This window comes from Falco rusticolus, chromosome 3 (genome assembly GCF_015220075.1).
Source record: "Falco rusticolus isolate bFalRus1 chromosome 3, bFalRus1.pri, whole genome shotgun sequence".
NCBI lineage: Eukaryota > Metazoa > Chordata > Aves > Falconiformes > Falconidae > Falco > Falco rusticolus.
Genome location: NC_051189.1, coordinates 109,779,856 through 109,804,149, shown reverse-complemented (window position 1 = coordinate 109,804,149; position 24,294 = coordinate 109,779,856). Strand labels below are relative to the sequence as shown.

Here is a 24,294-nt window from a genome sequence, read left to right as displayed (position 1 = left end):
AAACCACCCTCTTTTTTACATCGTTTCACACTCAACATGCAAATTCTCTTTGCACAGCGGTGCTGACCCCAGCCCCTGGCTCCCCAAACCCAACTAGCACCAACCCTGGGTGCAAAGCCCCCAGCACCAAACTGAGCCTGCCAACCCCAAATCCACCCAGAAAAGGTAACAGAACACCTGGAAAAAGCCTCCTGGAGCCCTCCAGATGACTGCAAAACCATTTTACATCTTTCCCCACCCAGGTTTTTCAAAGGCCAGCCTGCCAGCCTGCTCCACCGCATCGATATTCCCGTCAGCGAGAGCGCCGTCTGCCTTTCTCTCCACCATCCAGCCTTGACCTTCTGTTGTACAGGAGCAAAGCAGGCGGGTGGCTTCGTGTCCCTGTCCCCAAGGGCAGGGAAGAGGCACCGGCACCGCTTACCCGGTACCAGACGATCTCCCGCATCTTCCCATCTGTCTTGAAGTTGCATTTCAGAGTGACGGCATCTCCCACCACCACGGGTGGCAGCGGCTCGATGCTGACCGTCAGGTAGGCTGGAAAAGTTAAATAAAAAGGAGAAAAAAAAGAGATGTGAGCTGCTGGGTAAGAATGGTGCAGGGGGTTAAAACACTGTTCTCCTATAGTTTTACAGGATTAATAATACTCTGCCATGGGGAGCAAACGCTGGCTGCAATCCACGTAGAGGTAACACATGGGCAAGCCCATCACTGTGGCATCTTGCCCCCTTGCAGCGATGGATTTTGCCTGCTCCCAACGCACCAGCAAGGTACGAACTGGAGAAAATCCTTCCTGACCTAATTTACCAGCTTATGGCACCAAACTGCAAGGACTGACGGTTTCGCTGCTTCTCTCCCCCCAGCTTTGCAAAAACTGCCCATGTTGGCCCCAAATACACCCTGGGCGGCCGGATTTTGAGGCTCGTCTTGGTCTATGCACAAAGCTCTGAGCCCCCCAGCCCCCCTCTCCTGCCTGCAAGCTCAAGCCCATCCTTCCTATGAAAATATTGGCTTCCACTTCCCCTCCACCATCATCGCTCCACACCGGTTCCCTCCCCATCGCAGACCAAGGTCCTCCACCCCGCGCTTGCTTTAAAACCCTCTTAAATGACTTATTCCTTACGGGAACGGGTCCAACAGATTCATCAGAGGATGTGCAAAGCCCAACCTGTGGTTTTACAGCCCAGCTCTGGCCGACAGCCTGCCCCCTCCCCATCTCCCCCAGCGCTGGATGCAGGATCTGTCCTTGCAGCAGAGGGAAAATCAGAGCCCGGGTGGTTCCGTCTGGCCGTTTTCTCCCTGTTTCCCCTCAATTTGCTGCAAAGCTATTGCAGGAGCACAGAGCAGCCGGGGTCGGGAGGGCAGGCAATTGCATTTCTATTTTATTTTCCTCTATTTCCTCTGCTGCTCGAAGATGCCAGATTGACAGCCTGCCAGATCCCAGCCTTTCTTTAGCACCATCGCCCAGACCGCACCCATTCCACACCGTCTGCAACCAAGGAACCCCAAAACAGCCCTTAACCCACTGCAGAAATCCATATTATTATTATTTTTTTTAATTACTGCTTGCATCAGGTGGAACAGCAACGTAGGAAAAGCTCAGAGCACCTGGAAAACGGCAGCAGGTTTGGAAATGGGGCTGCAGGAACCGAGGCTCCTTTGCAGAAGACGCCCCAAAAGAGGGGAAGGTGACTTTATACAACCCACTGCCAGCAATACGAGGCTTGCATCACTTGTAAAACAAGTTGCCGGTGTTTTGGCAATAAATCTCAGCCACGACCTGTGGGAGAGCACGCTGCACGCCCACGTGCCTACTGCAACAGCAAGGCAGCGTGGCCCAGCATATTGAACACGGGGCTCTAAAAGTGAAGAAGCCCTCTTTGTGCTGCTTTTTGGGGGGGCTGCAACAGCAGGTTTGCTGCTGCAACCGGCTGGATTCAAGGAAATTTGGAAAAAGGGGATTTTTTTGGGGTGGTGGGGAGTACTGGAGAGTGCTTTGCATCACTACACAGCATGCACACGGGGAACAGCAGCACCAAGCAGGGATGGGGAGTAAATTAAAGGCTGTTTTCAGCCCTGAAAAAGTGCACAGCAAGATGGATTTTAATATTGCACCTCTGCAACCCCAGCCTGACACCTTCCTCCTTGCTCACAGCAATCCAAATCCTCGCCAGCAGCTACCACCCTCATTCGGGACCAGCTTCTTTCCAGCCTCTCTCCTTGGCTGGACAGGGTTTATTTTAGCAGGCTAAAGTGGGGATTAATTCCTGGTGGCTGCCGACGCAGCACGCGGGCCCCTCAAACGGGGGGCTTTGCAGATATGGAGAGGCTGCGGTGGGTGAGCGGAGCGAGAGGAGGAGCGGGAGGGATGCGGGGAAGGTCAGGTGAGGTCTCGCAGCGGGTGCCCCAATTCCCCCGCTTCGCTTTTGACATTTCCAAAAGCGAGATGAGCAACAGGCATGAAAGCAAAGGGAGGGGGACGAGCAAACAGTTTGCAGCACAATGGCATCTGCCCAAAGGAAATCCAGGATGGATTCATGCCGGGGATGAAGCTCCCATGTGTGCAGAGAAGCTCTGCCTCTTCATCAACCAGCGCTGGGAGCCTCTGGGCGAGATTACATCTCCCTCCTGCCCCCGGCGCAGATCAGCGGGGCGATTAGATAAAGCTGGCGGCAGAAGCGATGGGTGACAAAGACAGAGTTAAGATTGCATTTTCCCTCGTGCCTGCAATTTACCGAGATACAGGAGTACCCGGCTCTTAACTGCAGCATCTCCAGATGGTTCCCCATCCCTCCTCCTGTGGCTTTGTCCTTCAGACCCTGTGCACAGCAGTGGGGAGCCAGGAGCATCCCCACCCCCGTCCAGCCAGGATTTGGTAGTGTTTAGACCATCTTCTGATGGTTGGTGGCTTTTTAAAGTAAAAAATTGCCAAGCTTGGGGTGGTCCCAGCCACCAGCCTCCACTCACGTGCAGCAGCTGCATTGGCCCAAGCGTTTATCCAAGCAAATTCCCCACACACATCCCCAACCTGCACCTTCTAGATGGCCCAAAAAAACATCAAAAAGGGCTTTTTTATTTTTGCTCTGCTCCCTCCGCATGCTGCAAATCCATTTTGAGATGGCAATGGGGCTGCAGCCCACCAGCTCCCACCGCTCCACCAAGTAATGCAGGCTCGGCTGTGCTGGGAGGACACTGGTCCTTACCAATACCAGAGTGTAACCACAGGATGCTCCTGAGCTTCTCCTGAGCAGATCCTGCACGGCAAAGCCGATGCTCTGGAGCTCCAGGATTTATTGCACCAGTGCCGTGGGGGACAGGGATGGGACAGGGGGTTGATGATGGAGCCCCACAATGCCTGGAAATGGATGGAAGGTGGAAATTCACCCAGCTGAAGAGCAACAGCTGCCCAAATGCTGAGCAAAACCATCCCAGAAGATGGGAAAAGAAGGAAGGAAAGAGCATGATCAGGAGAGCAGAGAGAAACAGATGCGCAGTCCCCAGAAGAGCCAGCCCCCCAAATGCTAAGGATGTGCGTAGGGGCGGGGGAAAAGCAGGGAAAATAAAGCCAGGTGCCAAAAAATAAAGCAGGAATCCAGATGGAGCTGTCCAAAACCTGCTGTTTTGCTGTGGTTGTGTGAATCTCATCCCCCATCCCCCCCCTGCCTTTTGCTTTCCGACAGTGGAGGATTGCAAAGTGTCACCACTCCTCAAAATCCCCAGTTTGGTCCTTTTTCTGGATTTTTATGGGTAGAAGAAACCAGCGGTTACAGGTACTGCTGAATTTTAAAGGCTATTTAAATGGGGCTGAGCATCAGATTTGCACCTCCAAAGGAGGAGCCCAATCCAACATCTCCATCATCCTCTGCATTATCAGCATCCCAAAGGCAGCTCCGAAACCCGAGGCTCCTCTCCTTCCCCTTTGCTCTTTTTAAATAAGACATATTTCATAGAAAAAGCTGTGCCGGGCCACCCTCTGATTAGATTCTGACCTATGGAAATTCAGCCCTCTGATTAGATCGCATCCCTGGGGAGAAAAGAGTATTTTTGCTAGTGAGCAGTGGGAACTCTTGTGACATCCAGTTTAAGAGAAAAAGAGAAAAAAAAAAAAAAAAGAAGGGGGGGGAGGGGAGGGGGGAAGGGAGAGATAAATGAAATGTCCTTTTAAATCAGGAGTGACACATTAATAAAAGGAGCACATTGTAACATGCTCACTGCTTTCAATTACAAAATAGCTGCGAGGGAGGAGGCAGGTTTCGCCCCGGCCGTGGAAGCAGAGGGCACAGCCAGGGGCTTCCACCAAGGTGCTGGCAGAAAGCCCCGTCCCTGCCCCACGGGAGCATCCTGCTGGGGATTTGTGCAGGTGAGAGCAGCTCAGCACCCCACAGAAAGCTCTCTTGGGATGCAGCACATGTGGCTGAACCCCCCAAACAGGCTGAGGTTCCCCGTGTCCTGTTGAGCAGGAGCGAGAGAGCGGCTGGGTGGGTGGCTGGCAGTCACCCAAGGGCAACCCACCACAGCACCCCTGGGTGTCTTTGAAAACTTCGGAGAGATGGAGCTTTTTAGCATGTCCCAGCACTGCAAAGCGACCCTTCCGCATCTTCCCCATGTGCCTGATACTTTCTAACCTCCATCTAAATAAGTATTCATTTATTAATAACCAACCAGAGCTCCTTTTCCTGATTTCTCACCTCCCAAATTGCCAACTCAAACCAACAATGGGCTTTACCCCTTCGGGACGTGTCCTCGAGGTTCAACCTGTCCCCATCCTTGCGCTTGGGGATGATCATTTGGAGCAGCAACGGCATTCCCAGGGACCAGAGAGGAGCGATGCCTCGGGATGGAGCCGGGGACAGGACACGTGGGGATGCAGCTGCCCCATCTGCCCCCGCTGTGCCCCCCCCACCCTTCAGGTGCTGACACGTCCCCTTCAGTGGAGGCGACAGGGAGAGATAATATTAACACATCATCATTTTAATCAGCCTGTGATTAGTGGGGCTCATACATAATTCACATCAATTTCTCCACCACTTTCCAGCACTCACTTTTCCGAGCCAGGGCCAGGACGGTAATTCAGGGTGCAAACACAAGGAGGGGGGTGGGGGAAAAGGGACCAGGACCCCCCCCAATCGGTGCAGGGCTGATTTTCATCCTTTTCCAGGATTTAAGGCATTTGCTGCTCCAAGAGGCATTTTGCCCCTTGCAAAAGAGCCAGCTGGGATGCTACAGCATTGCAAAACACCCCCCGAAAAAGCAGGGAGCGATCCTGCTCCCCATTAGCCACCCGAGGAAGATGCTGGCCAGCTCGAGGGAAGATCCCCAGCACGCAAAGGTTCGCAGCCATGCAGGAAGCCCCAGGGACAGGGATGTCACCCGCCGCACGCCAGGGCTGAGGACCATTAAACAAACGCGCTTTGACTTGCAGCACTTTGCAACATCTTGTTCATTAAAGATTAAACGCCAGCAGTTGCTCCTGTTCCTGTGAGCACAGCAAATACCTTCTCCCTCCCTCTCCGGCTCCGGCAATGCCTTATTTATGATATTCCAGGACGATTTACAATTATAATGTGGTGCTACCTCTCCTCGCTAACCCAAGAGGGCTGCAAGGGGCAAGAACCGGTGAAGGATTCACATCTGTCCCAACCTGGCATGGCCAAATTTTGCTGAATCTTGAGCTTTTCCTCCTAGAGAGCTGCTGCATGGATTATTAGCTTTTTTTTCCAAATGCAGGAATAAGTGTTTTAATACAGGTTCAACCACAGCAAGTGGAATGGGATGTGACAGATGGACTCAGCATCGCGCTTCCAAAAGAGACAGTCATGTCGTGAAGGAAAAAAATGGGCTGGGGGAGCCCATTTGTATTTTTAAAAGCATGAACTGCTTGAGTTTTCCTTGCATTTTCAGCTTTTCCTTCAAGAAAACCAAAAGCCGAACAGCAGCAGGGTTGAGCATCCCCAAACCCACCACTGTCCCCCCCAAACTGCGCTGGCTTTTGCAAAACGGGGTTGTTCCATGAAATAAAACCACAAAACCCGGCATCACCCATCGCGAGGAAGAGCCCTGCTGGCGGAGAGCAAATTGTATTAATACTGTGTAAATAGGATATTAACAGGCCGACCAAACAATTAAGAGCCGGTAATTAAAATTCATCTTCCTTCACACCACGGTGTATTAAAGTACAAACATTTAATTAGATGCCTCTTACCTCATCCATTTGCATAAGTGGGAGGAAACACTTTGCAGCTGTACCTGTAATTACTCTTTATGGGGGTTGCTGGACCAAACCAGTCCCTAAATCTATACGTACTGCAGCACCAGGGAGATGCACAGAATATACAGGGACTATATATAGAATATTCTTGGGTCCATTTTTCTCTAACTGAACAGGATGCAATAGGCACACCGCACCTGACAGATCCCATGGATGTATCTTGTGTCTTGTTAGCTCTTTGTAATGTAAATCAATAATTTTAATCAATACATCGACTGAGGGTGGCCGGTTTGGCCTTTTGACCCCTTTTAAATCAAGATTAACTGAGAAAAGCACTTCACTGGGGTTGCTGGGGACAGGCAGCCCCTGAGGGGACTGCTTCAGTTAGGATTTCACGATCAAAATGTGTCAGAGCTACAAAACGATGAAGCTTTACTGGTCAAATTTTATCACTGTGCCCCAATCCAAAGCTTTTCTATAATGCAAATGTATAACGCAAAACCCAGACCCCAACGATTTCAATGCTGGTGCCAAAATCCAGTTGAGACGGGACTTTTGAGCACTGCCCACAGCTTTCCTTTTTTTTCTTAAATCCTAGCTTTCTCCTAGAAAAAAATATCCTAGTCAAAAAGAAATTTTTGATTTTGTGTCCTGCCAACGTACCCAACACCACTTGTGTGCAGCCGTCAGCATCACCCAGAGCATCTTCGGCTCTGAGCAATCACGGAAGGGCTTCCCAAAAAGTGATGTCAATATACCTTAAGAAAAATCAATTGTTAGACCAGTTTTGTCCTCATTATGAACACTGCAGTCATTTTTACATTCTTAAGGGCAGACAGTGGCTCTTATCTACCAACACCTATAGCTAAGCCCTGGTATGGTGCAGTAACACCGTAGGCTGCAGAGAAATGAAGAGCGAGGCTCAAAATGGATCATGCTGGGCTAAAAACATGTTCCAAATACTTCGACCCAGTGGGGTTTTCAGGTGCATCAGCATGGAAAAACCTCGGTACGGTAAACGACCTCGGACACAGAAAGGGAGAGTTTGGGACACTTCATGCATGCAAATGCAATGGGTGGTTGGGGCTGTGGGAGCCTTGGGATGCTGCAGTGCCTCCTTCTCCCTCCCCAATGCCCATCTCCTGCTTCTTCTCCATCTCCTCCTTCCCACATTTCCACTTTTCTTGACTCCTGCTTCCCTTCTACCCGCTACTCCAGCGCCAGCTCTATCTGTCGCCAACCGCCGGCTAATAAAATAGCTGTAACACCGGTTTTTTACAAACTCATTGCCACCTTTGGTGCGTGTCTCCCGACAAACAAATCCGTGGCAGATAGAGCCATCCATATCAGTGACGCAGCTGGGGCAGGGACCGAAACAAAACCCGCTTTAACATCTTCATTGTGCCTTTCCTAAGCGAAGGCTCATCGGCAAGGCTGTTCCAGCTCACCGGAGCACAAGATGAGAAAGGCCATTTCTAGCCTGGCTTCTTTGACTCGCCACACACCAGTTATGCTTGTACACATCTCCGTCAAGGCGTCTGCCTGAAATCCTTGGGAAATCAGTGTTCCAGTAAAAGATGAAGTTTTGAGGCAAAATGGCCAGAGCGTTCGGCCTGGAGCAATGCCCGTGCTCTGCTACAAACGTGCTGGATGACCTTGGATGCATCATTGGGATGCTCAATGGATCCCTCAACCTAAAAATCAGGCAATTTCCCAGAGCAAACCTCAGGGATGCAATGCTGGCAGCATAAACCTTCGGGAGATCCTGAAGTCATGAAGCCAAGGGTCCCCACCCCCAGAGACAAAGCCAAGCCAAACCCATACCCGCTACAGAGCGGGAGATGGGGGATAGAAGCACCGATTTGGGGGTGAATGCAGAGAAGAGAAGGGAAGCAACAGGCACTGGAAAACTGGACCAGTAGGAGTTGGGGGTACCTTACTGGGAAGAATGGGAAGTATCTTCCATTTGGATAATATTTCAACTCCCACAAGGCTGAAGACCGAGGTGACCCCTAGGTGAGCATCTCTCGACACACACACACACACGAAGAAAGACCAGAGACCCAACCAAAACCAACCACCACTTGGGAACCCCCCACACCCAACCCCACCCCTCCCTAAATCAACCTCCCAAAAGAGCAGTCAACATGAAGAAGAGGGGTCCCACCACCCCACGCAGATTATCAGCAGGGCTGCGCTTGCTGCATTGATAACTCTTTGTGATATATTGTATTTTATTAGCTGCTACCAGACCCACCCTGCACAGGCTGAGAAGCCGTGTACATAAATTATAGATTGAATATTTATCTCCCGCCGCTGCGCAGACGTGAAGTATGTTTAGCAGCATTTACTCTAGTGCAGTAAAGTTTTATTTATAATTTCTCCCCCCTCCTCTGCTGCCAGCGTGCTCAGCGCATCACCGTAAAGCCAACAGCTTACAACGCGCACCTCCGTCTCCTAACGATGCTGGGGGGGAAGGAGTATATTTTACTACCACATCTTCACCCTACTGATATTGCTATTAAAATATAATGCTTTAGCACAGCGCTGAAGCGTCCGGCTCTGGTTTATAGCTGCTAAAATTGGCGGCCATGACCTGCGATGGGTCGTTGGGTTTGGTTTTTTTTTGGAAGGGGGGATGTTTGTCATCATTACATTGCTCATTGATCTCGTTCCCTTATCCCCATTTCCAGGTTATTTAAGGATTTGGCCATGCCGGGTGCTTTTCTGGGTTTTCAGAGTGTTAAATGATGTCTCATCACAGGAGAGGAGGGAAACAGAGTCCGGCGGAGCCAAATTCCCTCAAAACCCCAGTGGCACCACTGATTCAGAGCAATGGCTTTGCTAGCACCTCTTGGCCTCTCCCCAGCTGCGCAAGCAGCTGCCAGGGCCAAAATGAAGCCCAAAATGCGCCTGGGTCAACCTGGGCCTCAGATGTCCCATTTCTTCAATGGAGATCATGCTCTTCATTTGCATGTATGCATATATATGTAAATAGGGGCTCACTGCCTGCAGCACAGCCTATCTTTTATGCTGTTTGAAAAGCCCTGCACCAGCTATTTAAGGCAGAGTCCTCTAAAGCAATTGCACCCCAATTGTATTCCCATGCCATGAGCTGAAACCAGCAGATTTTGGTGAAACGAGGCACAACAGGTGGGAGAAGCTACCCAGCCCCGTGCACGCTGCATTGCACCAGCTCCATGTATGCACCCCTCCCCTCGTGCCCCACATTTCCCCTTCCCCAATTAAGCAAACACAGTTCCTGAAGGATTTCTTGCTCTCCTGCAGATTTCCCCCATGGCAGCCGGATTTTCCTTCAAGCTTTCCACCCAAAACTGCTGCCACCCCCCCAACTACTGAGCAATAACTCCCTTCTGCGTGCCACTTCTGCTACTAACTCCCAGGAGAGATTTGCTTTCTCCTTTTCCTAGTAGTGCCTCCTTGCAGTTCCCAATTAACCTCAAGACCTGCTAAAAAACCCCAATTCTTTTACATTTTACCCCGTTACCACTTTACCAGCTCTCCACCATGCTGCACTGCGGATGGCTCCTCCAAGAGCAGTAATTGCATCTAATTCCGTGGAGACTTGCAGTGGGGTCTGGTCTTTCCCCAGCAAATCCTGAGCTCACGGGACAAGGAATTTTCCTACAACCCCACTTTTGCAGAGCAGGAGCAATTGCCGATCACCAAATTCAATGCAATGCCTCCGGAATGGTGCAGTATCCCCCCACAACCCTTGCAACAGAGCACGACGCCTTCCCGCTGCCTGGGCACGACCTGGGTTAATGCTTAGGGCCGGGATGCCCAGGTGCCCTGCGACCTCAGCAGCTGCCCCACGCCTTGTGCGTGCTAAAAATTCACATCCTCCTCTGCTTTTCCAGCAGTTTTAATCAAGCAGCATCATGGCGAGTGTGGTGGGATCTGCTAATCTCCACTGGCTGCACAGCAGAACCCTCCCCACCCAGACGCAGGGTTTAATCCGGAATTAAGTGCGGCAGGAGAAGGAGATACCGTATCATAATCCTGCGCTGCAAAGGATTGGAAACAGGTTTTTTCTCCACACCAGCAAACGCCCAGACCCCCTTTTTCCAGCAACAGGCTCAGCTTTCCATCCTGACATTCCCCATCAGCCGGATCCCTTCTGGCATCCCTCCCCATACTGGCTGCAGGGAGATGCAACATCTGGATGCTGCCCCCGAGCACTAGGGAATATGGAAAACCTCACCTGGGATCAAGGGTCCTGTCTCCAGCCAGCGCTGAAAGCACTGCTGAGCAAAAACCATCCCAGAGATGCAACTCAGGAGTAAAAAAGCGAATTACTGGTACCCAGCCTGGTTTGTTAGAGCCCCAAAGTGAAGCTGATGGGTTGGATACAGATGTGAAACCTAAGAAAAAAAGATGCTGAGCTGCCGGCAGAGCCCGATCTGCTTCTTGGGCCAGCTGGGGAGGGACCTGCTGGCACCAGCCGATGGTTTTGGCCGCTGCTTTCGCCCTCCGTCGGGGTGAGGATTACAGCACTGGCGGCTAATTATTTGAAACCACGGTTTGTGGCGTTAATCTAGGATGGAGCATAATCCCAGCCAGGGCTAATTAGTGGAGCTGAAAGTAGCAGGGAGCTGCCTGAAGGATGCCTTTTGGAGCGAGTCCCACTCCCTGCCTCAGTTTCCCCACTCGGAAGGGGGAAAGCAAAACCCTTACAAACCCATCTGAGATGTAGCAAAAATCCCACCCCAGAGTCCCAGCAAGGGGTTATTAGAGATGCTGCTCCTCCAGAAAATCAGCGCAGTTTTAAAATGTCCCCCTCTGAAAGCCCACAATCTACCCCAAACCTTCTCTTCTCCCCGCTTAGCGCGACATATGCAGGCTGGGGGTGGGCAAAAAGGGGAAAATCATTAATTTCACTGAAGAGCAAATACAAGGATTTAGGTTAGGTGCCGCCGCTGGGTTTTCCCATCAAGAGTCCCAGAGAGGCACAGCGGGGTTTTGCCATGCCAAGGTGGCCCAGGAGAAGTAGGTGACCGTGACCCAGATGATGAATTTGCTTATTATTTCTCTATTTGCAGGAAATCCAATTATCCCATATTTTGGATTGGTGACAAATGAGGCAGCCATCGATTCTCCCCCTCCCTCCCTGGGTGTCTGCCGTGAGCAATCTCTGCCCGCACCATTGATTCCTGTGCTGTGTAACTGGAAAGGGATTATTATTATTATTAATATTTTAATTTTTTTTCCATTTTCCTTCTGAACAACTTCTCCAAAGGCACGGCCTCAGGCAGAGAAAGGGGGAAAATAAAGCCCCGTGTTGGGCAGAAGTCCCAAGTGCTACAAAATCCACTTTTTTTTTTCTTTTTTTTTTTTTCTTTTCAATTTAGAGCACGATGTGCAGCTTTTTACCCCAAAAACAACCTCTGGAGAGCCTGGGGCAGCCAGATCGGCACCACCGGTAGCTGGGTTGGGTGCTAAAGGGCAGTTAAAGCCACGCTGCTCCTTCACCCACCACTGGTGTGACACCCCAGGCAGCTGGTGTCTTCTACTGGTGGGGTATGGGAGGGAGGGAGGGAGAGGGAGGGAGGGAAGGATGGAGGGATGAAGGGAAGGAGGAATAGAGGGAAGGATGGAGGGAGAGATGGAGGGATGAAGGGAAGGAGGAATAGAGGGAAGGATGGAGGGAAGGATGGAGGGATGGAGGGACAGGCAGGCAGCTGGGCTGACAGGACAGACACCTGCACACCCTGCGTTACACCAGACACAACCTACTGGGATTTCCAGCTCTGGGCTGTGGCACTGGCCTGGAGAAGCTTCTCCCAGGCACCGATTTGGCCAAGGCAAAGGGCAGCTGCATCCCAACCCCATCCTCATCCGCTGGCACAGACTTTTTGCCCTTTCCCTCGGTACCTCTCCCTTGTTTCAGTCCCCCCTCCACTGCCTTTTCCCCTCCAACCCCACCCCCCCGCCCCCCCCTGTACAGAGCAGGATTGCTAATTTGAAGCTACCCTCTTCTCCCCGATTTACGCTCTGTGATTAATAATCCCTTTGCTCTCCCAGTAATGCCACACTGCTAATAAGATTAAAAAATATCTTCCTCTTACAGCACCGATTCATAACACTGATTTACCGTTACTTCTTCGCTCTCACGGAGAGGATGCACATGGCTGTTACCTTAATCCCTATCCATCTCTGCACCGTTGAGAAATAACTGCTAATTAATACCTTTCTGTCTCCTCACCACTTCCAGATATGCTCAGCTATCAATATTTGTCTGGCTTTTTCCCACTGATCTCAAAGGCTGATAGGGCAAACTTGCAGCCCTGCTTGCTACTTCACCTGTACAGAGGGAATGCTGGCATTTTTGGGGTGTTTCCCCCCCAGACGGTGATATCTCAGAGGTCCTCCCCTCCCCAGGTTTGCTCGCCCTGTGATGCAGCAAAGCCAAAAAACAGAGGGAGGCTTTTCTGAGCATCTTCTTGGGATGTGCTCAGCTCCATCCATGACTCAAACACCTCCGTGGGGTGACATCTCCTCATGACTTTGCATCCACCGGCTATTTCTGCAGTATGACTTCACCCCCCCCAAGCCCGTTTGGATACCGAGCATCCTTAGATAAACCAAACAGCCACATTTTTCACCCTGTTGCATATTTTCCTCCTCTGCTGGGAGACCCTGGACCAGCCCTACAGCCAACCCAAGCAGTCAGATGCTTTGGGAACAACAGCGACGGCAGCAAGAGCTTGGGAGGGAGGGAAAAAAAAGCCCGGCACAGCCTCTGATCTGATGAATGTGGCAGGGGAGGCTGATGCTCTGCTTTTAATAAAACATAACGAAGCATAGGATCATAAAATATTTCCTTTAATTCAGTGCTCCCGTGAGGGTGGGTAATAGAGGCTGGGTAATGCGGTAGGCTTTCCTCGCGGCTCGCTGAGGGGGAGAGCACTCTGGGGTTGTTAAACAGCCCATTTGCAAGCCTGTAAGTGCTCTCCTTCCCATTCCCATCCCATTTTGGGGGGGTAGAGAGACGGGGGGCTGTGCACTCCCCCATAGAGCCAAAGCACATCCCTCCCGCTGCGTGTGTTGGGGGGTCCCTCGCTCCCGGAGCCGCATCGTTTTGTCCTGCCAGGATGGGCTCTCCGGGGTGGAAAAAGGTCAAAAAGCAAATCAGGGAAGGATGTTCAACTCATCCTCAGGGAGTCCACGGGCTTCTGAGCCCGTGCGTGTTGCATATATAAAAACTTATATATATACATCTCTGAGGCAGCGTGGCGTAAGTGATTAACATTCCTGTGCTAAAAATCTCTCTGCATCTGCTTTGTCCTACACCCGGCACTAAATATAACCATTCAATATGCTCTCTCCCTTCACCAGAGAGATAACATTGTTTAAATAAGCCCTTTCCATTTTAAAAAGCGTGTTGTTTTCCTGTGGCGGGGAGCTTTTAGCAGATTAGGAGACAGAGGAGGGTGGTCCATGCAAACAACCAGAGAGGCACAAGCATCCCTAACATCCAAGTCCCAAATCTTGCCCCCTCCAAATCATTTCCCACCATGAAATCACCGGGATATATTTTCCTGCTCAAAAAAAAAAAAAAAAAAAAAAAAAGAAAAAATTAAAGACACATTTCTAGGAGCAGAAGGGTTTAATTTGGAAACTGGGCTTGCCTGCGTTTCCTCGAGCATCACTCCGCTCCCACGCCGCTGCTATAATTACAGTGGTGTAAATTCACTCTCTGTCAGGAGGAAACCCAACTATCTCCAGCCAGTTTGCATACATCAACTGCTTGCAAAGAACTTCCTTAGAGAAGGAAAAAAAAAAAAAAAAAGAAAGAAAAAAGCCATAATAACACAACGAGACACAAATATAGCTTAAAAAGAGCCACCTCAGCCAGCACTAATGGAAAATATCTCATCAGCAAGTTGCAAAGGGAGGATGGCGCAAATGGAGACCAAACGCTGGAGGTTTGTCTCCATGAATGATGGTCTGTCTGGAGGCTGAACCAGCAGCACTCCTACCCAGCCTTGCTCCTGGTGCTGATACATCTTTTGCCTCCTTTCTGGAGCAATATCTACTCGTTATATGGTGCTTCTCCAGCAGCACCTAAAGTTAGTGAACCCACATGGAAAAAACGCCCCTCCCCAGCAGCCTGCTGTATATATTTTGGGGTGCTGGGCAAGGCGAAGTTGCCCAGATCCTCCCACCCTGCTCTGAATCACCACGTCCTTCTGCAATACAAATTGGGAGGTATATCTTTAGGAAAAAAAAAAACCCAACAAGAAACCCAGCCAAATTCAGCCACCGCCTCCTAGGATGTTCTCAGTGCTGCAAAGGGGGCACGGGGGTGGGATGGCAAAGCCTGTGCATGTGATTTCCCTCTGCTGACAGCTCGTGCAAAAGCTAAATCTGCAGGGAACGGGGCTTTTCTGGGCTTAGAAACATGAGAAAGATGCTTGATGGAGCAGAAAAAGTATCTCAGATGGCAGTATGTCAAAGGACTGCCCAAATTCAGGCTGGAAATCCTCCTAAGCACAACCTAGAGCCAAGCTTTGAAACCCACTCTCCAGAGGTGCAAAGCTGAGATGGAAATCTAAATCACTTTGCCATCAAAATCCCCTCCCAGACCATTTCTGACCAAACAGGGTCTTTTTTTTTTTTTTGCAGGACAGATGCAGCCAACAGCCGACTTGTGATGAAGAAGGTGCTCATCTCTGCAAGAGGGCTCACCAGGGTACAAGGAGCTCAGCTTGCCCACATCCCCCCCACCTCAAAATTGGGGTGATTGTGATGCTTTTGGTGGTACCTTCTGGGCTTGAGCCTTTTTCACCCTCTCCTGCTGTAATGGTCCATCTCAGACCCCCGCAAGGAGCCAGCGGCTCCCAAAGCCATTGCTTGGCACCCATGATGATGACAACCACCAGCCAAAATTATCCCTTTCATCACCTTCCTCTTTTCAAGTATTATCAGCACCAAGAGCAAAACACACCTTGGGGACCAGCTGGTGTCCTCCCCAGCATGAGCACCATCAAAAGCAACATTCCTACCAGCAAATCCAGGGTTATCCGCGAAACCGATCCCCCCAAAAAGCATTTCCATGGATGGCAGTCCACCTAGAAGCGATCCCAAGCGCCACCCACCACATCCCCCTGCATCCCACCCATCATGTTGCTCCCTTTGGAGAGAACCAGACCTCCATCGCGGAGCATCTCTGCATTGTTCCAGCCCATCCCCGTTGCTGCAGATCCCTTTGCAGAACAAGAAAGGTTCAACAAATAAGTATAAATACACGTGCAAAGCGGGCGCATCCCAACGGAGGCTTCTCCAGCTCCTGTTTTCCGTGCCCTGGCCAGATAGGATGCAGCATCAGGATTTCTCTACAAGCACGGGGAGGCGGAGCAGGGCTGGAATAACCGCCTGCTAATCCCCTTCGCCCTCCCCTCTGAGTATATGTTGAAGGCATTATATAAATGGGAAATTATACAGAGGTTTGGGCAGGAGACGAACTAAATCCCTGCCAACCCCTGCTCTGTTTTTGCAATGCCCCAAGACACCCAGTCTTTCAGCCAAGAAGGATTTTGCAGGTGGAGATGCGCTCCTGGCACCAGAAGAGACTAAATGTGTGGTCTGGAGGCTGGGAAGGGCTCGGCGATGCCACGTTTCCACCTCCCGCAGCCCCCTTCCACTGGGCTGTAACACTCCTCCGCTGGGAAACGGGGATTTTCCTGATGCTCCCCAAACCTCGTTGGAGGTCCCTGGCAGGCAGGATTGCTTTGGACCTCAGCCCAGTGCTGGAAAAAAAAACTCCTTCCCTGCTTCAAACCTCCCTCAACAGGGCTGGTAGGACCTATAATAAAGTTTTGCTTCTAGCTAATAATGAGCACTAATTGCATTTCAAAGGACCGGCTCCAGCACTGGCTTCTGCCACAAACCGCCCGCATACCCCAGGTGATAACCCTGCAAGACCACAGGGATGCAGTAAGGCAGGATCCACCCAAAAGGGGCTCGAGGTCACCCCACCAGACCAGCACATTGGGAGGGCTCTGACCAGTGTTTAGGGGAGGATGAACCCCGTTTCTCAGCCAGCCGAGAGGAGAAACTAGCAGGGCACACGCCTTCCCCAGTCCAAATGGCTTTGCACACCCTAAAACCCTAATTTCATATAACAAATCCACAGAGGGAACCACAGTAGTGGGTTATTGTGCCTGCACTTTGCTATGAGCCCGCCTGCCCTTGGCACTCATGGTGAATCCAGTCCCAAAAGCGTTGAAAACAAGCCCGTGATTGACAGTTTATTTTAGGAAGGAGAGGGGAAAAGTGGGAAGGAGATAATGCCAGGGAGAGATAATGTGAGCGCCAGTCATTAGTTAAAAACAAGCCCATCAGTACTCCAAGTGCCTTGGTAGAAAGCAAACAAAAGGGCAAAGAGAGCAGCTTGGCAAGGGAACAAAACCAGCCACATCAGCTGCATCCTCCCCACTCGGCTCTTCCCAGAGGGATTTATCAGCCGGGAAGTTTACAAGGCAAGAGCTGCACCTCCTGCCTCCGAAAAATAGGGATTTGGGGGCTCCTTCCCTTGCTTTTCTTCTTTGCCAACGTCTGAGCAAAGAGACTGACTTGGCGTCACTGAAATCAAGGTTTTCTCTTAGAAGGCAGGGAAAAAAACCCCACGGTAGCGAGGAAATCCCATCACCCTCATCCTCCCTGCACAGGGTCCCAGGCAGGTCCCGGCCATCTCCATCCTTGTCAGGGTGAGGTTTCAGCTCCATCCCCACCTCCCTGGAAGGCTTTTCCCTCGGCAAGTGCTGCAGGAGCCTTAGCATGATCCTTGCCCCGTCTCAGCTTAATTCCCAAGCCATTAGCACATCTGGATTAAATAAAACCTGCTCTTATCCCGACATCGCAGAGAGCTTTTCATCAGCAAATCTTAAAGCACTTGGCGAAAGGAGCAAGGCGAGAGCCGGTCCAGCATTCCCAGTGAAGGATTTTCTGACAGAAAAAGACCGTTTGTGTAACAACCACCAGGAAAAAAAGGGCAGGTGGGGCACGTGAAGACCTGAAACATCTCCACGGGAAGGGGAGAACACGGTTAACACCATGTCCAGATGCTCCATAAAAAAACCATCCATGCAGGAGCCCAGCTGCCCTTCCACGTTGCTCCAGCCTGGATGCAACGCCAGGACAGACCTCGCCTGGAAGGGCTTGGAGCCACCAGAGAAGCCACAGGGCATATATGAGGGCTGTGACGTATTTAACGTGTTGCATATAGTGCATTGCATTTAGCACGCTGCACGTAGCACCTTGCATCTAGCACATAGCTTATAGACCGTAGCACCTTGCATTTAGCATGTAGCATGCTGCACATCACATTTAGCATATAGCACATCACATAAAGCACTTAGCAGGGGCTGCTTAGCACCAAACCCAGGACCTGCAACACAATTCCTTATTTCAGGACCAACATCCTCAACCCAAACCCTACAGCATCCCTAAGCTGTTTTTTGGGGTTTTTTTTTGGGGGGGAGAGGGCAATACCAAGGGATACTCATTGCAGCAAGGGAATTTTGGGAGGTAAATACCCCAAAACTGTGCTCCAACACACGCCCCAGAGCTTCAGAAACGCTCAGTGACAGCCAGGGCTCAGCCACAATTTAACAGATGAGGGTTTCCACAGAGGAATGAAGCCCGGAGTATCTCTGCACCACAGAGATGCTTATTAGCTTGGAAAGGTACAAGGCGAGGGGAAGAGTCTTGCCCGTGTTAAAGCCTTTTTTTAAGAACTCTGGATTCAAACTGGCAGCTCTAAACTGCTACAAGATGCAGCTGGTGGGAAGAGAAAAATTGGGCTAATTGGGGAAGGGCAATTAGCATGGTCAGGAGGATTTCCAGCAGGGGCTTCAGCCGCCTGCGTGGCCTGGATTTACCCGGAGAGCAAAGCACAGGCTTCATGGAAACGCAGAATTCACGGAAATGCAGAATACATGGAAATGCGAGATTTGCCAGGGAAATGCATGAGTAGAAAAGGACGGAGGGAGCATGGGCTGGCTTTTCAGGCCACTGCCATGCATTTGCAGGTGAGTTAAAGCAGGTTTTTGCTCCCAGGTGGCACAGAGGATGCTCCTCCTTTCCCCTCACCCCCCCCAGCACACAAACTCCCACCAAACACCTCTTTTCTTAAATGAGCTCAGCAGAGACACGAGCAGGTGGCTCCCATCACCCTGGTAAAAGCCACACGCCATTATTTTCCCACGGAAAGGAAAAAAAAGGAGCTTTTCCAGGCTTACAAGGAGGAGCCACCGCGGGGGTTGCACGCAAGCTGGGAAAATCCCTGCGAGGAAAAGCCTCGGGAGGGGTCCCTGGGAATGGAGAGGTGACAGAAATTCAGTTTGCTGATAAAAATGATAACTGGAAAGGGATTTTTCCAAGCAGTGTTTTGGCACGGGGATATCCCTAAGGGCAATTCCCTGCAAAGCTGAGCCCCAGCAAACCTGCCCTTTGGGGGCAAAGCCCAGAAAACCCACAAGCAGCTTCAAACAAGATGCTGCGCTTGAATTTTCCCCCTTTTTCTCATTGCAGGAGGTGCCACAGGGTGGGGGAATATAGAAGCTAAACCAACTGCTCAGATAAGGACTATAGAAATATCTCGTCAAGATCAAAACTCGACATATTTAGCCCTCCCTTTCATGTTTGCAAAGCACAGCTCTGATTTTACACAGCTGTAAAACAAACCCCGATGAACATTTTATGGCAACATATTTCAGGCGACAAGCTGAGCGCCAGCTAATCAGCCAGCCCTGACTCTGGCGATGCCAAGAAGCCATCGCCCGTGCTTGCAGATGGGGCTTCCCAGCTTCCAAAACCTGGGAAAGGGGGGCCCTCAGGCTACGGCTCGATCGTTATCCATGGTCCAGCCGCCCACTGCCTCTGCATGCCCTCGTTTTTTCATCTTGACGGCTCCTTAACCCACTTAGCCCTGCCCTAGGCAGCTTTTTCTGGCCAAGAGGAGAGATTGAGCTTGTTATAAAGGAGAAAAAAACCCAACTGGATTACAAGGGGCGATGCTCCCTGAAGGGATGTATAACACGTTGGGAAGGCTCCAGCTGACCTACTGCGCAGCATGGAAGCGAGCGGCTTCGGGCAGGTGAACAAAAAGGCTTTTCATTACGAGGCAATGGATGGAAACCCCCCAAAAGGCTTCTGCGAAAGTGCAGATGCTTTGCAGAACGGGAAGCGTTTCTGATGGATCCTCGGAGCTCCCTCCATGCTGGCAGCGGGACTTTTACTCCTCCTGTATGCGGCAGCGCTGGGGGCAGCTGTCCGCCACACCAGCACCGGGCAATATATAAGGGGATAATAAAAATAGGCGACATTCCCCCCCAAAATGGCTTCGGGGACATATGGCAGACACCGAGGGCAAATGCACTTGTAGGGAAGAGCAGTGGGGGTTGGCGCGATGTGTCCCCCTGCATCACCCCCGGCGACACGGCCGGATCCTGCCTGACCCGTTACAAGCACAGCACCGGGATGGCGAGGGGACGGATCGCCGCGGGCACGTCCTCCCTCGCCGCCACGACGCTGGCAGCTCCAGCCAAGGAAGCCGGCAGCCACAGAAAAGCCATCTGCCCACCAAATTCCAGGAGCAGCGCTCGGCCTCTGCAGCCTCCTGCCGCCCAGAGCAAAGAGGGGCATCAGGCGGGGTGCACCCCGCCCCCTCCCCCCCAAAACCAGGCTTGTCGCAACGATTTTCAGCACTTCGCTGAGAAAGCAGAGCGCAAAACAGCTTTTTTTGGGACAAGCGTTTCTCTGCCGAGGGCTAGAAGGTACTTCATGCAGCTGATCCTTCAGGATATGGGAAAGCAGCAAAGTTCCAGCGTGGTTTTAAGTGCTAAAAGCAGCTCGTGGGTGCCCAAAGCCAAGCGCTGCCCATCCAACCTGCCCACCAGACCTTGTCAGACACCGGGATCCTCCTCCCGCATCACTTTGTAACCCACAACCCCCGCCCCGGGGCCACCGGCTTCCTCTAGATCCACCATAAACCAACTTTTAGGTCTTCCCCCTTCCCCCACCCCCAAAAGAAAAATACACATCACTAACAGATTTACCCACAGGCGCTCACCTGCTCTCACAAAGCAGCAGCAGCAGAGCAATCACCCAATTTGCAGCAATAAAAAAAACGGGAGAAAGGGAGGAAAAATGATCCATGGGCCAGTGAAGGACAGCTTGCCGCTGGGGAAAAGCTGGGGGGATGCGTTGTTCCTTGAAAATTATCTCCCCCTGACCTTAAAACGTGGTGGAGGTGGAGAGGAGATCCAGGATGGAGGCAGGACTGGATTTGGCACAAGTTTCCACCCCCACCCCCCCAAACCCTGAGCCGTGCAGGTTTTATTCTCGACCACGTGTTCAGCTGCACGATGCCGGTGGGATGCTCGGGATGCAGGCAGCAAAGCTGGGAGGGGGAAAAGAGCAGCAGCCGCAGCCTGGCAGCTCATAAAACCCATCAGGGGGATGGCGAGGAGGGATGCAGGAGATGCACGTTGCCTGCCCAAGCCTGGTTTGGCCAAATCCAAGCCGGGCTCTGGCTAACCTCAGTGGTCCGTGATCCCCGAGGGAACATTTTGGGAGCTGCTCAACGATGCCGGGGAAGAATTGACTCCTTTGTGTCAACCTCTCCCCGCTCAACCCCGCAGAACAGCCGCCGCTCCCCCTCCCCGCACCCTGCAGCAGCTGACGCCGGCTTTCCGGAGAGGAAAAAGTACATTATAAATAAAATAAAATAAAAAAAAAGTAAAAATATTCACAAAATTCAAGAAAAAGGAGATATGGAGCGAGCTCTGCTCACCCCCCCCCGCTGTCCCTGCGGGGAGCAGCTGGGGCTTGCTGTGCTGAGGGAAGAGCAGGAGACCCCACAGCGGGTCATTTGGGGGGGCATGGGGAGCAGGGCGTGCGGGGAATTAGGGGGAGAGAGGAGGGAGAACGCTTGCAAATGCACACGGAATTAAATCGCTCGGCTCCCCCTCCACTGCCGGCATGCCAGGAGGGGAAAGTTTCTTGCCCCGTTAATTTTTACCTCCTGGGACCCCCCTGTCGGGTTGGGGGTGTGTGTGTGTGTGCTTTTATTAAAACCTCTGCAGAGCAAACTGGGGAGTCAGGATGTTCATTTTGGAGCTCAGCCCCCTGCAACCCCCCCCCCCGGACAGCGCAGATTGGGGGGCTGCTTCTCCCCGTTGGGTACCCCTCCCTCCCACCGATGGGTTTTGGGGCACCCCCTTGCACGCCCAAGGGGCAGGGTGGGCTGGGGTACCCCAGGTTGCTGCGACACCCCCAAATCAAAGCCGTAGCTTAGCACAGACCCCCCACCACCCCCCCCGTACAGAGCGAGCGGGGCTGGGACTCGCAGATGGAGCCCTGGTACGGAGCAGCGGGGAAGGGATACGGGAGCCCCCCCGTTGATGCTGGCTCAGGGGGGCAGGGATGAGCAGCCCCCCATCTTCTCACCCCGTCTCCCAGCCCCAGTTACTGGCTCCAAAGCCAGTGCCCCATGATGGCTGCCCCAGTACTGGCTCCCCTACTAATGGCTGCCCCAGTAACGGGTCCAACACCAGTACCCTATTAATGGTTGAAAACCAGTACCCTTGTAGGGGTGCCCCGGTAACTAGGGGCTCCATTAGCAAGCACCCCAGTACCAGCTCCAAATCCAGTCTCTTATTCATAAGTGCCCGCCACCCTGCATCTTCCAGACCCCCCCATCGCCCCCCATCCCCGAGGTGGGGGGGTGTGTGCAGCCCAGAGCCTCCGCACGCACGCTGGGGTGCAGCTGGGCACCCCGTTATTTCATTTGGGGGGGGGGGGGTCCCGTCCCCGGGCGTGGGGGGGGATGACACTCACCCAGGGCCAGGTCGAGGAGGTCCCAGAGCAGCAGGCAGAGGGGCAGGGGGCTCATCGTCCGCATGATGCCCGCGGGGGGGGCAGCCCCATGGGGCTCACCGGCGCCCCAGCCCCCTGCCCGGGGGGGCAGGCGGCCATCGCGGCGGGGGGCTCCGTGCCCCCCCCCACCCCCCAGCTCTCGGCCCGCACCCGCCGCGCTGCCGCCCTAAGCCGATTTATTGCAGCGAGAGCGGAGCGAGCTGGCGGCTGCCCGCCCCCGGCCCCCGCCGGCCCCCGCCGCTGAGCCCGCCCCGGCCCGGCCCCCGGCAGGCGCTGGAGGGCGGGAGCGCGGCACCGGGGGGAGCGGGGGGGAGCGCTGTACCGGGGAGGGGGGGAGCAGCGGAGAGCGCTGTACCGGGGAGGGGAGGGGAAGCAGGGGGGAGCGCGGCACCGGAGTGGAGCTCTGTACCGGGGAGGGGGGAGCGCTGTACCGGGGGGTGGCGGGCAGGGGGGCAGCGCTGTACCGGGGAGGGGGTGGCGGAGCAGGGGGGGGCGGAGCAAGGGGGAGCGCGGCACCGGAGGGGAGCGCTGTACCGGGGGGGGGGGGGGGAGAGCAAGGGGGAGCGCGGCACCGGAGGGGGGTGTGTGTGTGAGCTCTATACGGGCGCGGGGAGCAGCGGGGAGAGCAGTACCGGGGGGGAGCGCTGTACCGGGGTGGGGGGGGAACCAATGTACCGGGTGGGGAGCGCGGCACGGGGCAGTGCGGGCGGGAGCGCTGTATCGGGGGGAGGGCGGGGAGCGGAGGCGGGAGCGCTGTACCGGGGGGGAGCGCTGTACCGGGGAGGGGCGCGGGATGGGGTGCGCGGTGTATCGGGGGGATACAGAGCGGGATGCAGGAGGGAGCGTGCGATATACAGGGGGGACAGGATGGGTGCGCGATATATGGGGGGGGGATACGAAGGGGGATGCAGGAGGGAGTGTGCGGTATACGGGGGGAGGCAGGAAGGAATAAGGGATGCGCAGTATATGGAGGGGGTGCAGGACAGTGTCGGGGGGTTTAACACGGTATAGGGTGTGCAGGATGGTGTTGGGGGGTTAACACGGTATATGGAGGGGCTGCACGGTGTATTGGGGGGGTGGCGGGGAGGAGGGGGACATTGCCTGGGGGGCGCAGGGAAGGGGGCGGGAGGGGAAGGGTGGCTTAGGAAGGGGGTGCAGGAGGGGATGTGCGACCCAGGCAGGGGGGCACAGGAAGGATGCTGCATGCAGGCAGGGATGTGGGGTGCAGGAGTGGGTGGGATGCAGGCAGGAGGCTGGGATACAGTCAGGGATGTGGGGTCCAGGAGCCGGCAGGATGCAGGCAGTGGGCCAGGATACAGGCAGGAATGTGGGGTCCAGGAGCTGGCAGGACGTAGGCAGGAGGACGGGATGCAGGCAGGGATGTGGGGTCCGGGAGCCAGCAGGGGGCTGGGATGCAGTCAGGGATGTGGGATGCAGGCAGGGATGTGGGGTCCAGGAGCCGGCAGGATGCAGTCAGGGATGTGGGGTGCAGGCGCAGGTAGGCAGAGGGAGCCCCAGGGCAGCCGTTTCCACCTGACGCCCCTTCCTTCAGCAATTCCCACTCCCTGCAGCCCCCCGGCAGCAGGATCCAGCCCCAGAAGGTCTGGCCGGCTGGGGATGCGCATCCCTCCATGGCCCAGCTTCGCTGCTTCACACCCGCCCTTGTTTCCCTCCAGGCCCCCAGATTTCAGGAGTGCCTGGGCCCCGGAGAAGACGCCAGAATTCCTCAGGGAGAACCCAGGCAGGGAGCCGGCAGCAGCCCCACGGCAGAAGGGATCAGGAGGCTGGAGGAAGCTTTTCCTCCAGGTTGGAGGCTTCTTTCTGTCACTATTCCACCTTAGAAGCAGTGCTTCCCAAACCCACGCCTCCCTCCTATGCAAAATCACCTTTTTTGCAATTGCTTTTCATTTTTTCCCCAGTCTAGCGTGGTCGCCCTGTCTCCCCGATGCTTTTTCTCAGAACCCTCAAAGCCCAGCTTAACCCTGCCACTTCCCGAAACCACACAAACATGCCTCATGTCCACACACCGTCGGATCCATATGAAAAAAACGCACCCCAAAACAGCTCAGCATCCTCTCTTGGGGCTTGTATTTGCAAAAAAAGAAAAAAAAAAAAAAACAACCATCAGGACAAAAGGTTTTCCTGGGATGGGGATAGGGAACAGACCCTGTGCCGAGATTTCA

At 53.4% G+C, this 24,294-nt stretch overlaps 1 protein-coding gene across 2 annotated transcripts in view; it reads right to left on the bottom strand.

The window, feature by feature from the left end:
• Nucleotides 1–22,319, bottom strand: part of IGSF21 (immunoglobin superfamily member 21) — a 41,097-nt gene extending 18,778 nt beyond the window's left edge. The window contains exons 1-2 of one of the 2 annotated variants that reach the window (XM_037381673.1): nucleotides 22,073–22,319; nucleotides 422–534 (exon numbers count right to left, since the gene is read on the bottom strand). In XM_037381673.1, the coding sequence (XP_037237570.1) occupies nucleotides 422–534; nucleotides 22,073–22,136 (177 nt within the window). In that variant the 5' untranslated portion in view covers nucleotides 22,137–22,319. The remainder of the gene's footprint in view (nucleotides 1–421; nucleotides 535–22,072) is intronic. The other variant, XM_037381672.1, reaches the window with a different exon arrangement.
• Between the last annotated feature and the right edge of the window lie 1,975 nt (nucleotides 22,320–24,294).